The sequence below is a fragment of the Nelusetta ayraudi genome, unplaced genomic scaffold (assembly GCF_046127955.1).
Source record: "Nelusetta ayraudi isolate G7.1 ecotype Tasmania unplaced genomic scaffold, CSIRO-AGI_Nayr_v1 ptg000008l, whole genome shotgun sequence".
NCBI lineage: Eukaryota > Metazoa > Chordata > Actinopteri > Tetraodontiformes > Monacanthidae > Nelusetta > Nelusetta ayraudi.
The window spans coordinates 3,753,981-3,770,380 of record NW_027466058.1 but is presented as its reverse complement, the minus strand read 5'-3'; the positions used below and the strand labels follow the sequence as shown (position 1 = coordinate 3,770,380).

Sequence of the window (16,400 nt, the reverse complement as noted above, 5' to 3'; positions counted from 1 at the left end):
ACGGTTAAATGCTGGAAAATACTGGAAAGCAAAAATGTTACAGATAATGTTCTTTTTAAATAAAAAGCCAGTTTAAAGGCTCTATTATGATGTTTCAGTACACTGAACCCATGCCATTCCAAAAGACTCAAGGGCCTGAGTCAGATAGGGAACTGAGTCCCACCCATACACTTTGCAGTTTATTAGCTCCTCAACCTCCACAGGCCAGCCCAGAAAACACACTGAGCTTGAACCCCTTTTCTTAATGCACAATGACAGTTTTATAAACTAATAATCTATTTTACACCAAACAGATCATTTAACACCATACCAAAAATGGAATATTTGTCCAGCAAGGGGGGCATTAGATATGTCAACAGGGTGGGTCAGTGGTTAAACTGCAGGTTAGATGTGTCTGTGGGGATTATCTCTGTGACCGACCGACAGTCCAAGGATATGCACATGAGGCTGATTTCAGCTCTTGCTTGAGCGTGAGTGCAGATGGCAGTTTGTCTCTAAATGTGGCCCGACTATAAATTTGGCGACTTGTCCAGGGTGTAACCCTGCCTTCAACCCAAGACAGCTGGGATGGGCTCCAGCACCCCCTGTGACTCTGAGTGCAAGGAGGTGCTGATAGAAAATGGATGGATGGATGGATGGACTAAATGTGTCATTGCAGCACCTCAGACGTGGCTACGAAGGGCTAAAGGGTGCTCCCATTTCCTCTTTGCTGCACATGAACGCAATTTGCCATCTTTTTTCCATTTCAGAGCCACAGGAAATTGCCTTTGGTTGCCAACAGCATCTTGTACATTCGGCTAAGTCTGACTTCAAACCTCCAAATAGGAATTTGTGTATTCATCTGGACGACACGGGGAGTGCGGTGTGCGGGCGGTGCACAATAAAGTTTGTATGAGCTTACGTAAGTCGGAAGAAACAAAGAAGAGAAAAGTGTAGCTGATGAGGCGAGGTCAGCGAGTGGGTGAAGGGCCGTCCTCGGGTGAAGTCAGACAGTCACATCCTGCACACCCACGAGCCTGCCAGCACATGGGGAAGTGGTGTTTACCTCCTTGAGGCAGCCCATAAAGTTGTTGCTAACTGGAGATCCGGGCAGGTCGGCTGTGCTAGGGCTCCCGCCAACATAGAAGAAGTCATCGGAGCCGAGCATAGTGTAGTCTTCTTGGGTGTAACCTGTGGTAGTCAGAATCCCATCCACTGATATGGTCACCTAGACACAAAGCACAGGGAAAGGACACACTATACTCAGACAGAACTTCAACACTGCACTCTCGTTCCCTTTTCTCCGTCCTCCTCCTCTTCACTCTGATAGACGTCCCTATTTATTTTCTCATACCCATTTTCATGTCTGTTTTAGTTGTCTTTTTTCTTGTTTGCTCTTTGTTATTTTGTCCATTTGGATTAGTAGAAAAGGCTGCAAGCCTTCACAACAGTGATATTCTAGTTAGTAAAAGTTAGTAGACTGCCAACACGACAGTGTTACAGTGTTAGTATTGCCCCTACTGCAAAGTAAAACAAAAATACTTTAGCAGACACAAAAATGGTGTTAGTAGAAGGTTACATTGGTTAGTTTATCTGTTTATCTCATATTAGTTTGTCCAGAAGTTTGTACAAAGAAACAGAAACGTGCTACAAGATTAGAGAAGGAGCACATGCTCTGAAAAGCACAATGACTGAGGGTGTTAGACAAAAAAAAATAAAGGAAGGAAGACATGAAAATTCATGCATGCATCTAATTTTCTTTTTGATTGTGTCCAAGCAAAAAGAAAACAAATGGATGGGATTAGGAATTGTCACAGCGTGAGATGCATGCAGACACTCATGGACACTACGGGGGCCACAGAAAAAGAAATCAAGAAAGCTACGGTGACAAACACAGCTGAACTCGTCACATTCACGTTGACATGTGGGCGTTGTGGCATCTGCAAAACGCAGTCCGAGTGCATGCCATGCAAAGTGAATGGGGGATACAACTGGCTGAGGCAAAAGAGCATCAGGCCAGCCGAACAGGAGAGGGTCCTCATTATTAACCACAGTCTGATGCAAAAGGCTCGAAATGATGCTCCTAAAGAAGGTGGATCAAACAGAATTGGACAGGAAACAAGTGAAATAAAGAGGGTGAAAAGATAAATGAGTCAAAGAAAAATCTTTGAAAAAAGGATTTGAAAAGTAAGCATAGGAGTACCAACCGCAATTTCCCTTTTTTTGTAAATGACGTCTACAATTGTAAACAAAAGAAAGGAAAGAAACACACGGCAAACCCAAACTAAGAAACAATTAGAATGATATCTACCGAACAATGTAGTTTGTTTACCATAGCGTGTCCAATGCCTGAGTGCTTTGTGGAAAAGGGGGGAGAAAGGAAATTAAAAACTGTGAACAGAATAACGATTGTTACTCAAATAATATATGATGGTCAATACTGTTAGTACACTGTTAAACGGCAAAAAACCATACTGGTTAGTAGAATGGCACATTCCATGAATGATGTTAGTTTTCAAAGCATGTTAGTAAGGCAGAGAGAAACAAAAAAGGGCAAAATAAGTTCAACAAGAAAAAAGCAGAGCAAGGAAATAACAGTAATGCTCCACAGGAGGTGCCAGAGCTCAACCAGTGACTCCCTACACGCCTCGTGTTGTTTTGCACCATGTTCTGTGAGCTTTCCAGTAGCAGGAAAAGTATCCCCTTACCCATGTCCTGACAGTCATCAGAATGGTTCATAACAAAGAATGCCTAAAGAACATCAGTTGACCTCCTAAAAAAAACACAAGACCCAAGTTCAAGACCATTTTTCTGCTTCATTGGCTGAATTGGTTCCCCCATCTTTTGGACTCAGTTTTAGGCTGGAGACCAAATCCTGTGTCACACCTTCCAGCCCTCACACAATACTGTACCTCCGTTTGGTCTTATTGATGAACTTTAGGATCACTTTACTGCAATGAGACAAAAGCAAAGAAGACCCTGACACAAGATGAGGCGAATGGTCTCTCAGGTCCCTGCCAACGGTGCATGCACTCACTGACACTTTCACTTTTTTTTCTCCTCTCACAGTCCAGTGCAGTGCAGTGAATGTTCACACTGGCTGAATCTATAGGTTTGCCAATAATCCATTTTCTGATTAAGCATAAGAAGCCACTTGGTGAAGACAAACATTTCCCACAAATTGAGCAGGAGCAAATCAAGAAGTTTTGCGCAGAGTTTTGAGCAGTGGTCCATTTACATCTTCTTCAACATAAGTTAATATTACCAAGAGTTCACAGTCTATGAAATGCGTTCAGCCAAGAGACGCAGAACTTTTATTTAACAAGATTCTTTTTTTTTTAACACTGGCTTCCTGAGTTACACAAAACTATGCCGGTATTGCAGGGATGCCTTAGGCAAGCGCCCACACATAACATTTACTGACTTGCAGAAGTGAATGTCTCAAAAATTGGTCAAAGGTTCGTGATTTAAGGAGCAGCGGTAAAACCAAGCTTGCCTAATACGCTTTTATTGTGGATCACATTTGTGAACGTTGTTTGAAAACGGTAACAAAATTGTGATTCCAATTGTAGCACCGACAAAAGCCCCTCGGCTATACGCTACTATCCTTGTAGTCCAAGTCTGTTTAATGTCTAGAAGCTGTTAGTGAATGGAGTCATACCAGAGAACGTGTGTTGCTTCTTACTGGTACAACAATATAAGAGCGCCTTTGCACTTACACATTAAACACACGACACAATTACTCTTAAAGTAGGAAGATCTGGTTAATTCAAGCTGAGCTGAGCTATAGTGCCAACATCTATAAAATCAGATCAAAGGAGGCAATTTTGTTAAGACATGAAGTCAAACATTTTCCATACCATGTGACCACATGTAAGCCAAGAGCACGGGGATGATTCTGCCTCATCTTAGTGGAACCCACATTAACATGACCACTGGTTTGGAGGCTACAGTCAATATTTTGAGAAACAATGTGGTGCCAATCTGACCTAAAGGTGTGGTGAATGAGTAAACGCTGTCGCTGCATTTCTTAGACCAACCATGTGTCTAAAACACTGCCACAAGTCCCTGCAGGTGATACGGCCATACGCTGATACAATTTAATATACAACTTTTTTTGTTGTTTGTTTAGTCCTGGTGCGACCTAGTCAGCCTCTTACTTAATCTGTTTGCGGAGAAGGACTCAGTGACCTCTGCAGCGCCACACATGCCAGGACAATCTGTTCCTGCAGGTGGATGCCTCCGCACATGCTCTATGGCCAAAGGCTCTGCTTTGCACCTTTCCTTCATCCCATCTGATTCTCCCCCCTCTGCTCTCTGAGAGAACCAGCCACTAACAAATTCTGTTGATGCCCTGGCCAGTTCCCAATTATAAGCCGCATCGCCCCAGGCCAATAGCCCTGCCCGATGTCCTCTGACGCTAACAGATGTAATTGGCACGCACTGCTGAATGAGAACTCGGAAGAAGGTGAATCGGGTCGCTTATTTAGCGGTATCTCTGAGAGCGTAGAGGCCACAGCAATGGATTCAGTCGGTTCAGTTTGTGAGGATATGAACAGAACTTGGGATTTTAGAGCTTTGAACGCTCGTCTTTTTGAATGAATCACAGCGGCGGTGAGTCTGTGTTGAATGTGTTCAGCGGCAGAGCAGATGGAATATAAATGAATAGCTTTTATTTGTTGTCAAATAATACTCAGAGCTAACACAGAGGTCTTGATTCAACCCTGCTCAATTGTGGCTCAGTTTCGTCTCCAACATGAGCTCTCGTGATTCGATTTAGCCCAGTACGACGTCCGGGATTAAAACAGCGCACTGCATGATGGGAATGATTTAAGTGCATTTGTTCTGAATCATTTACCAAGCCTCCGCATCACCCTCTGTACTGTTACCTGACGTAGATTCCTTGTTACTTTGACATCATGCCAATCATTGTCATTAAATTTCCCATTGACTGGCTCCACAAGAGCTTCAAAGGCTCCCGACCCCAAATTAATGACGAGTGAGACAGCCCCATTTTTCAGTGCCAGGTTGACGTAGTCGGCCGATTTGCCCGTGTGCAGCATCAGTCCGTTCCTCTGCAGGGTTTTGAATGACAACGTGATTTCATCACTGCTGCTTTGAATCGGGTTCAAGGACAAGTCGTAGCAGAAGAACTCGGATCCCTTGAAGGTTGCGACATATTCTTCTTTTCCTGCGGAGACAGACAAAAAGAAATGCGTTGCATGAGTGTCTTTGTCCTCCTGGGGGCTTGTTGGGAGGTTGTCAGAAGAAAAAACAATGATTATGCACAAGGGAAGAAGACAGTGAAGAAGTATGAGCAAGAATCACAGGTTGATAAGAACAGTATGGTTGAGAATAAGAGGAATCAGGAATTAGAGTCAGTTAGACTTAGGGGCAAACCAAGATGTGCATGTACTGTATAACGAGTCAACGCATAAACAACAATTTGCAATATTGCTGTTGCATTTACAAATCTTAGAGTCATGCAAACTAAGAGGGGGATTGAAATGTGCTGGTTACAGAACGACAAGTGTAGACAATCCGAATTTGGAGCACTGAATTTGAATAATTGAAGTTCGAGAATATCACTCTTGTGCCACTCTCCCATTGGGAAAAAACAAAACAAAACAAACAAACTGACAGTGCACTTGACACCTTTAACACAATATGAGAGCTCTGTTTTGATTACTACTGCACAACGCTCTAAAAATGCCACAACCGAGTGAAGAGAAAAACAAGAATGGGTGCCAGTAAGAAATCAAAGGGACGGTTCAGCCAAAATCGAAATTATTCAGGAGACACGGTCCAGCAGTCCAGTTTGACTTGATGATCAACAGCGACAATCGGGACACAGCGAGCACTCGGATAAAAACACATTATTATGTTCCATTAGGTGGAATTCTTTTTGTGCGTGAAACTCCAGAAATGTGAACATCAACACGGAAACAAACCCAGGGCCTGCGTATCATCATCCCTTCAACACGATGACATGAAAAATTGAAGAAGAAAAAAAAAAAACATTTTATTAATAAAACTTCATAAGCGTGTGCACAAACACAGCTCGGACCACAGTCGCTGACAACCGCACAAACAGACACGTTGCTGCAAATGGCTGTTTGCCTCTCACTCCAAGCTCGAGTCTTATTATTAGTCTTGCCAGCATTTCAATCGTCTTTTTTTTTCCCAGCCTCTTCATCAGCGGCAGGATCTGACTTGCTCGGGCGTCTCTGTGACAGATATATCATATGGTCGCCTTCTTCTCCTGCTGAAAAACGCTCAATTAGCTCCGCCGCATATGTCTCGAAAGACGTCGGAGCGAGGCGCATTCCCACGATGTGACAGACAGACGCTTGACGGGGCAAAAATAACCTTGAGAGAGAGATAGAGAAAAAAAACAACCTCGACCTTGTCAAGTTGGGACGAGAGCCGAGCAGAGCAACAACGGGTGTCACTGGGCAGCGAGTGTGAAAAGCCATTACTGGGCCATTTAAATACAGGTTTGGAGAGATAACAAGCCATTAAAGTCGCAGGCGGGGAAACAACTGCGCGACACGCCAGCGGACCAAAGTGTTTCAATTATCATAACTGGAGAGGGCTGCAGATTTCTATATAATTAAATGCAGCGCGTAAAGCAACATGCATGCATGCAACAGCACAACAAATAAAAAAAAAGAAGGGGCTGCTGTCCACAGCAATTTGTCACCTCATTGATTCCCCTTAAAGGCACTGTAGTGCACCTCTGGGAAAACCGCCAGAGGCCGTAATTGAAGTTGACTGGATCTTAGCTGGACTTCGGTCATTCCTTCAACGTCTGAGCGCGCTGGCAGTGGAAATAACAGACCTCTAACCTCTTTACCCAATCGGCTCATCCCCGCCGCGCACCCTCGCCGGCCGAGTAACAAATGGAGCCGGTGCTTTGGGGTCATTCTCATCTCTCTCTCCCCTCGCACGTCCCCGTGCCTGCGTCTCACAGTTAATTCCCCTAACCAACGGGGAATGAATTGTCTGTGTACAGAAGGGGGCTGTTGGAAGGAATTTACAACGCTCGGGGCTGCGGGCCCAGAAGTGGTTTCAGGACGGGGCGGTGCGTCTCCTCGGAGAATCGTAACACTAGCGGTCCAGGTGGAAACAAGTGAGGCGGAACAGCTTGAGCAGCGGCGTCCACTCGGCTGCGGGACACATGTCACACCCCCATAACTCTCATTTTGAACCGTAATAGGAGTAAATCGGGATAAGACAAATCAACAGCAGGGAAGCTGGAGCTAACGTGCCCTTTAATGGCATCGGGGCTGGAGATGTACAAAGACTGCAATGCTCAGGGAATCACGACTTCCTGGCCAGGGGCGCTTGGCATTTATTCTTCTTAAGGTAAAGTTCAGGTCCGGCAAACAGCGAAAATTCCCTCTGAGAGCAAATGGTGCGAGAGTGGTGGAGCGGCACTGCTGCTACCCTTACCTGCATAGTTCACCTCTGTTCTTTTCACATTGGACATTTATCCATCTGTTCTTGTGGACCATGGGGCTAAACTGCATTTAATTAGGAGCATCAGTCAGGATTTGTTTTTCCCAACTTCGTGTTTAGATTTGTCTTTCTGCATGAATAAAACATATTACACCTATCTTATTTTAAACCAGTGCTATTTTATATCACTGTCAAGCAGAGTCTTTAAGTGGATCGGTTGATGCTCCACTCATTTGGATGATAAAGTGACACAGAGTGAATGCAAACAAATTATGTACAAATGTTGCAGGTGATGTTTAAAGTAATTTATGAATAAAAATGTATGTGCCTAGCCGTCTTTAATATGTATATATGTATAAGAGGAGGGAGGTCCAAACTGATATTCAGTCATTGGGGCCCAAATCTGCTATAGCCGTGCTGCTGCCCGTAGGGGCATGTGCACATGTCCCACAGCCATTGGTCAATCAGACTACAGCCGACTGCTGCCACCTTATTACCCTTGAGCCACAACGACAAATGGGGACATGGATGAGAGCCAGCTCCTTTAGTCAGGTTCCCCCCCCCCCCTGTTTCTTTTTTAGAGAGCAGAGGACAGAAACAAAGACATGAACGGAGTGAAAGTTTAGCTCCTGGGGAGAGGCCATAAATAGACACGGAGGTATAAGACTTGTCGCAGCCTGTTGTTTCAAGTAGACCCGTTTATTTTTTAACGAGGGCAAAAAAAAAATCTTGAGCATTCAGGAATCCATTCTCCCACAATAGTAATTGTAAAATCGGTGGCATGTAATTCCTAATAAGCGCCAGTCAGCTACCTGATTTTTTTACGGTTGCGCCGCCGCGATGCACACTGATGGAAATAATGCAATTATACGACGCTCAAATTAAATTAGTGTCACGTCAGGTTTAGGTGGCGTGGCATGAGGCCGTACAGTGCCACTGCAGCGAAAAAAAAAGAAACAAAAACCTGTGGAAGGCAGCATAAATGTCTGCTGAGCGTGTTGAACTTAATTACTCGTTTATGATGAAACGCCGCCGGGGGCCGCTGGGCGTGAAGCACAGGCACGGCAACGCCAGCAGGTGACTGGGAGACCTGGAGGCCCCTCATCACTCACTCCGCCCTGACACTAATATGGCATCTGCAACTCTGCGGCCCGCTTCACAAATGAGCTCGCACCCAGGGAGGCACGGCGCCTGTCAGCGGCGCGTTATGACACAGGAGCCGGAGACAGAGTCGGCGGTGCGGTGGTGGGGGGGTGGGGTGGGGGGGCTAACCAACAGGCAGCAGCTCAGAATTTAATCACCGTTATTGTGTTTGACCAGCTGATGGGGAAGCATTCTGTTTGTCAAGGTGTCAGGCAGCTCGCGGATGAAACCAAGTAAATTTATGAGGAAAAAATATAAATGACAGGTGATCGATGTCTGTGGGAATTTATCTATATTTCATAGTTTTAAAAAAGCAGCAGCATGCAAGTGAAAAAAGGACAGTTAATATCTCTTGCAGAAGCTCTATATTGAAATTATTTGATCTTTGTCGTTCACCCTGAACTCCGTTGGAACTCTTGCGCAATTAATTTGCAACGACAACTAAGAGCAATCACACTGGAGCTCGTTGGCTCTCGAGCGCTTTTAAACGTGCGGCAGGTATGACAGTTGATGAAACACTTCTCTCGTCTCTTGGCTGTATGCCACTATGTTGCCCCACATGAGCGGAAGTGTTGCTATACTGAAAATCGTTAAGGGACGATTACGGCATATTTATCACTTCACCTCCTCCATTAAAAATCCTATTTGTTGTTCAGATTCCCTGTAAATTGAACTTTTCTCACTCTTTGTGGGCAGTTCTCTTACAGTATTGGTGTCATACTGTACAATATTTTATCCGATACCAAATAATTACGATGCCAATATAATTTAGACTGATGCAAATACAAATAGTCTTTACCTGCAACAGTGACACTTTTATGTCACTGAGAAGATTTTGTGAGAAAAAAAAAAAAATCCTGTTTGCATTCTGCATTTTTCCTTTTGCCACAAATCAGAAACATTAACTGCTGAGTCAAGTGACTCGACAACAAATGGGCAAAGCTGCTGGTATTGATCTTATATCAGGTACCAATGCTGACATATTTGATATCAGAATCAATCCTTCAGAAACATATTATTGTTAGAGAACACTGTGTGTATTTTTACTTAAAAACCTACCTGTGCTTCCATAGGATTTGCAGCCTGCGATTAAGCCATAAACACAAGACCAGTGCTGGAGTCATGTATAATTGTGCCTTTTTGGCAGAATTTGGGACCTTTGAGGACAAAACAACATGAGGCCGGGACAGCAGTGGGTGAGAGGAGATTTTTCTTTTTCTCCTGCCGAGTTGTATTTGTTCACCAAAGTCCCCTGCAATAAGTGTGAACAACTCGCGGCCGCTGGTCGATCTGTGGCAACTCTGCCCACCCCTTTCTTCCTGCAGCTCCCTTTAACAAGCTACTTGAAGAAAAAAGAAGAGGATGCTTGTTGTGCCGCCTTCAGCTTCCTGAGGTCCAGTTCGGCTCAGAAACAGCAGTGAGAGGCGCTTTGGAAAAAGGCACCTGTGGATTTTCAAACGCCGGACGACATACTATATAAAAAAAAAAAAAAGAAGAAGAAGAGAAAGCAGAGAGCTAAAAGCCAGCCGGTGTGGAGAGCAAAGCTGTTAAATCCTCCCTGACTGACGCAGCATTTTCAAATTACTCTCTGTTTCCCTGTTCCAATGGTGGCTCAATGTGACGATAGGGGAGGTTTGCGGCGGCCTATTAAAATGACAGGAAGTTAGTGTCACAGAGCCGGCCTAAGCCTCTTACATTATGACAGAGAGAAGAGTCGATGAAGGGCCCGCATTCTGCGAGAACACGCTTTACGACGTGATTATTGCACCATTTAGGACTTTCATAAAAAAAAAAAAATGTCTCAATCTCCCTCCGTGACAGGCTGCTCAGCAGCGGCCCGCGTTCGACATCGCCGGGGTTCCTAGCATGTTTGTGTATCGTCGGCAGGGGAGGCGCGGGACTGAACAGCCTCGTTTCCGCTCGCTTAAACGTTCCCGCGCATGTAAGCTCACGCGTGCAAAGTTCTGTCAGAGCCCCACGCTGCGCTAGCTTAACATACAATGTCATTTAGACTCCCAGTATGAAGGATGTCTTGATGAGTCCCCTCCCCCACTGTCAGTCTGAGAAACGCTCTCTCCGCAGCGCGTTAATTGGCGTCACCTCTCCACAGGTGTGTGAGTGTACTTGAAGGCTGTTTTATATATGTATATGTATAATATATGTCGCAATGACTTACAAGGACGACAATCTGCCACTGTCGAACGATACATTTTTTTTTTCGTTGCCTTTCCTCTCATTTCTGCAACAGCTTTTTTTTTTTTTTTTGTCCTGCTGTCTTCCAGGAAGCATTTTAAATATACTAAAGAACAAGATGGTGATCCTTGGGTTAATCTGAAAACGAGAGGTGGGATATTTTGCCTTGAAAGCCTGTGAAATGTTAGGGGGAAAAAAGAAAATATAAAATAAAAATAGTTTCTATTTAGAAAACAAGTGGAGGAAGTGCTATGATAAGATGATAAAATGTTCCCTTCTCCTCTATTCAGATTTGTGCTCACGCTGCATTTGGAAAGAAAAAACAAACAAACAAACAAAAAAGTGTCTCGAAAACTGCATCACGCACCAGCAGGAGAGTTTTCTTTTCAGGGACAACAGAGCAGAAAACTTACTTTTTTTTTTAGGACTTTTTTCTTTAAGGATGAACAAAAACATCCTCCAACTGATTCACCCTGAATTTAATCCTGGAATAGCTGAGCCCGCTCGACTGTGCATGAGTGTAATGTGACATTTCTATCTCTAAATATGGCACACCATAAGAGAACACCTTTTTAGCACCCCCCCGAGTGCATATTTTATGGTTTTTCTCTAGCCATGCGGCACAACCGCCACCCAACATCGTTTCCATAAGCTGATGCTGATGTCAGACTCGCAGACGACACCGTCTTTCAGAGCGGATGGCAGAAATCGCAGGTCCATTTTTTTTTTTTTCTGAGACTTTTAAAACTTTGAACATTTAGCGACAGAACTCAGAGACGCATGCAAGCCACGTGCAAAGTCACTTAAATCTCATACCTGCATTTCAAGAAGTCATTCATTCATTCATCTTCCATACCTGCTTATTCAGCTGGAGCCTATCCCGGCTGTCATAGGGCGAAGGCAGGGTGACACCCTGGACAAGTCGCCAGTGGGGCCACATAGAGACAAACAACCATTCACACTCATGTTTTTTGGAGTGCGGGAGGAAGCCGGAGACCCCGGAGGGAACCCACGCAGACACAGGGAGAACATGCAAACTCCACACAGAAAGGTACCAGGCCCAGAATCAAACCCACGACCACTGGGCCACCGTGTCGTTCAGGAAGTCACATTCAGCAATTTTGCAATGCGATTGGCTGATTCAGTTTGCAACTGAAAAATATACCTGATCAAGTGGTCAGAGACCAGTGGTTAAACTATTTCATCAGCAGTCACATTGCCACGGATTTACCAAAGATTAAAAACATGCGTGGCAGCTAACATAACTAGCTAACACTGAAGACTCAGCAGTTCCTTCAGGTACATCCTCCATCAAACCCCTCTGCACTGCATCCTCGTCTCCCACTCCGACTAACTCCACGTCCTCTTCCGCCTCATCCATAAATCTCCCGTCGGCTCTTCCTCTAATGAGATTCTGCAGAAACAAAGCCTCGAATCTTTCCATTGTGTGTCAGCCGCATGACAGACAATGATTGCGTGCCGTAATTGGCAGATCCCCACCAACACCAACCCCCACTTTTTTTTGCCGATTGACATCTCCCACGGGGAGTGAAAATGACGCCGAGACGTTGGCGACGCCTGTGCTCACGCTTAGGTGTGCAAGAAAACAAACAGACATACAGTAGCTAAATCCAATACATGTACAGTATGTTAGGATCTTCTCCTGGATACCCTTAACGCACCACGCTAGGGGAGATTTTAATAACTTTGCTGGCTTCCGTCATGCCCACATCGCAAACTGCAATTTCCTCTCAGCGGATTTAAAAAAAAAAAAAAGATCAGGGGTTCAGCGGCTCCCAAATCAAGGCCTTATGTGCCGATTCACCAGCCGCATTAATCTGCACGTCAGAGACAATATTTCATCTGGCAGAGGCGGCAGCGACGCCTAATTTTGCTCTTAAGATATTCAATAGGCTTGAAAACACAATTACAGTGAGGGAGCTATTTTCACATAAATCACAATTACAGCGCGTGTCTCTGTTCGGACGCGTGTATGCGTGCACGCTGGCTTCTGAGCTCTGGACGTCGTTCTGATAGGTTTCTGCGAACATTACCAGGAGGATTACAAGGAGGGACAAAAGTGTCCTTATCGGAACTGTGGATGGATTTTTGAGTTTAAATGCATTTGGTGAAAAATAGACCCAGACATGAATAAAGGGCCGGGTGTGTGTTAGCAGCTTTGCACCTCTCGCCAGCGGCAGGAGGCTGATTGGTTCAGTTTTAACCAACTAGCAAGTTGACAGATTGGACCACATGGGCGCAATGTGAGAGCGCGACAAGAAACTAATTATCAATCAGTTGATGTGGGAAGCAAAGAACACTTTGGTCCTGTTTGTTAGTTCTAATTTGGAAAATCACAAAAAACACCTCAGCCACCTCAAGGGAGAGTAGAGGCTTTATTGTACATTTAAGAAATCGTTACACAAAATGTTGTTTACATAAATAATACTTCCTCTTAGACTATATTAAAATGTTTAATGGAAACCGCATTTGACCGGTCCAGGGTGTAACCCCGCCCCCCACCCCCAGACAGCCGTGATAGGCTCTGGGAACCCTGTGACCCCGAGCGCAGCCGTGACGGAAAATGAATTGTGCGAATATTTTCAAATTGTCATCCTTGAACCTGTCTCACGGCGCAACTCAGGGCCGCCGCTTCAGAGCCCGAGCTATTACTATGCATGATATGGCTACGTTTGGCCCGGGTTGCTTGAAAATTGCACATTGCTCAGCTGCCCTTGCGCCTGCCGCCCCCTTCCGAAAAAAATAAGAACAAGCATCTGATCATCCTCCGGCCTCAGAGAGACACAAAACTGGTCGGTTCCTCCGCGATACTGCGGCCGAGGGAGGGTGAAAAGCGGCCGAGTGGCCCTCTGAACTCCCCGGGGTTTAAGAGATAACGAGCGGGGCGAGGAGGCGAGGGAGCCAAGTCCAACAGGACATTAGAATAAGATGTCAACACAAACACTCGCAGACAGACAAATACGCACGCGGAAGCGCGAGGCAAACAAACGCGGGCGGCGCACTTCCAGCTGCAGGGCTCTCATTTGCTCTCAGCCCATTACAGAATCACAACAGCATTACAGTGAAGAGGCAGCGTAATGCGCTGCATACTAATCTGCCGAAGCCCGATCCATTTCTGCTGAGTAAATGCAGGGGATAATGATGTAAGCCTATGGGATATTTGGCAGGGAGGGGGATCGATAGTCACGCGTGGGGAAGGGGGGGTGGGTGGGTGGTTCTTGACTTTGGCGCGTAATTATCGGTTAATTTAATCGTACAAATATTTAAACGTCCAGTGTGTAAAGATTTTAAGGAAGCCTGGTATTTAAGGATGGTAGTGCTTTCAGTATTTACAGCAGTGTCAGGCAGGCTTCCTTAAAAAATGCTAACTAGAAGCAAGACCCTTATGACCCTATGTATATTCTTATATTTATGAGAATCATTCTAAGGGTATAAAAACCAAATCACTTTCGTTGTACTGCAAGTATACACTTTTATTACCATATTTATGGGCAGTATGTTAAACTTTTACCAATATAAGAATCATAATTCAAGCCAGATTTTACACACTGGACCTTTAAAGAGAAGAAAGAAAGTAATCAGGATTTTATCCTCGGCCCCTTTTGTATTTAAACTTAAATCTTGAACTTGAATTAAAACCATCGGCACTAATTGATCACGGCTGGCAGGACAAAAGCAATTATTTACCATTTTAATCGAGCATTTTAAAAGCTGTCTGTCTGCGACCAATGGAGCACGAAGCCATAAGCACCTTTGGCGCAGGTTAGCGTCCACTTTGATAACAGGAGCCGAGCCGAGCCGAGCCGAGCCGCCGTCTGACTGTAAGGGACTCGGCAGATGTCTAATTTGGCGGCGGACGCGGGGAGACGTTCCTCAGACAGAGAGCAAAGTCGAGAAGGCGCTGAGGCGTGTCATTGCGCAGAAATAATTCATGTGCTAATTACGCCGTCGCCGTCCCAGGGACAAAGTCCTCGCCGGAGTCGCTCTCTCTCTCCACGCCGCCGCCGTCGTCCCCGGCTGTCCCCCCCCCCTCGCCGTCCAATCTGTGTCTGACACGACGAGGATCCTTGATAGCGAGAAAGACGCTCCGACACATCCATGCACAGACGCTCTCGTCTTATCCTTTATCCCGGGCGCCATCCCTCAGCGCCCGGACAATGCGTTCATAGATCAACCTAAGTAGTGGGAGCTGTGGAGCCGCGCTGCGTCCTTGGCTGGACTGTTTATCACACGTAGCTGCAGCGGCGGCGCCGTTTTTACGCCGGCGCTGGGTTTGCCGTTCCTGCGTTCTGACTGAGTGTTGTTGCCGGGTGAAGAGTTGCTAATTTGAGGCATGGATATCAAAAAAAAAAAGAAATGTGCATGCACATCGCTGCCGCGAATGCATTCACCAGCCAGTCCATCGGGAGGAATTTACTGTACTAGTACCTAATAAAGTGGCCTGGTGAGTGTGTGTGGGTGTGCACTGCTTTAACGTTGCGTTCGGAGAGGCTATTCTGCAGACCTTGGCTGCAACCACTGCTTATTCGAGTTCCCGTCGCCTTTCTACAGTCTCCAACCACTCTGCCCATTCTGACCTCTGACCCCTGACAACAACGAGGCAATTTTCCCTCCACACGAGTTCCGCTAACTCGCTGGCTGTTTTCTCTTTGTGGCACTGTTCTCTGTGAACCTTAGAGAAAGTGTCACAGTCCCAGTAGATGGCTTGTGAAACACTTTAGACCAGAACCCCGTCTGGCACCGACAACCACGTTCACAACGTCACTTCAATCGCAATTCTGCCCCGTTCTGATGCTCAGCTTGAACTTCAGCAAGTCGACATCATCATGCTTTCATTGCTCAGACACTGAGGTTCTGCCGTGTGATTGGCTCATCCCCTGTCTGCATTTTAACAAGCGGTTGAGCATCTTGTGTAATAAAGTGGCCGGAGCAGCGAGCGTATGAAAGAAACCCATTTTGTTCTGAACAAGAATTAATCACAAAGGCAAAAAAAAAAAAAAAGCAGGAGAACCGACCAGAGACAAAGCGCTGCAATGTTGTGGAGTTCTCCCACGTATTTAAAGTTGCATTATGTCAAAAGCAGACCGCAGTGAAAAGGGAAAAGCACTTAATCATCGGCTGTGGCAGATACACTCGCTTGTTGCATTTCACGAGCTACCGAAACTAATTAAAATGTACAATTTGGAGAGCAATAATCGCGTGGGTCACCGCTGTAACCTTCATTTTCCAGAGAGGCGGCAGACTAGACGGCTATGAACCCACGCATCTCACTGTGTTTGTATAATAACGGCGGTGCGCGGGAGAAGACGCCGAGCACCGACTCGTATTTACATTGCCGGGACGGGTAGACGGCCCCCTCCTCTGTAAGTGTTGTTTGATTATTCCATTCCTTCGCTTTTAGAAGTTAAAGAAAGTCAAACACTTTGCCCACAACGCTCCTCCACGCACTTCCGCACTTCCTCTCCTGCTGCGGCTTTCCCAGCATCCCGTGCTCCGCCGCCGCCGCCGCCGCCGCCGCCGCCGCAGACGTGCACTTTTGTTCTTTCGCCCCTCAAAGTCAACACAATGAGATCAGATTGCTCATTCATGCCTTTCATACTCTG

At 45.7% G+C, this 16,400-nt stretch overlaps 1 protein-coding gene across 5 annotated transcripts in view; it reads right to left on the bottom strand.

Annotated features, from left to right (window-relative positions):
• LOC142883694 (neurexin-1a-like) overlaps positions 1–16,400 on the bottom strand; it is a 363,691-nt gene that overhangs the window by 156,093 nt on the left and 191,198 nt on the right. For 3 of the 5 annotated variants that reach the window (XM_076018787.1, XM_076018785.1, XM_076018786.1), the window contains 3 exons: positions 4,869–5,170; positions 2,312–2,335; positions 1,046–1,207 (listed from right to left, as the gene is read on the bottom strand). In XM_076018787.1, coding sequence (XP_075874902.1) covers positions 1,046–1,207; positions 2,312–2,335; positions 4,869–5,170 — 488 coding nt within the window. The remainder of the gene's footprint in view (positions 1–1,045; positions 1,208–2,311; positions 2,336–4,868; positions 5,171–16,400) is intronic. The other 2 variants (XM_076018788.1, XM_076018789.1) reach the window with 1 other exon arrangement.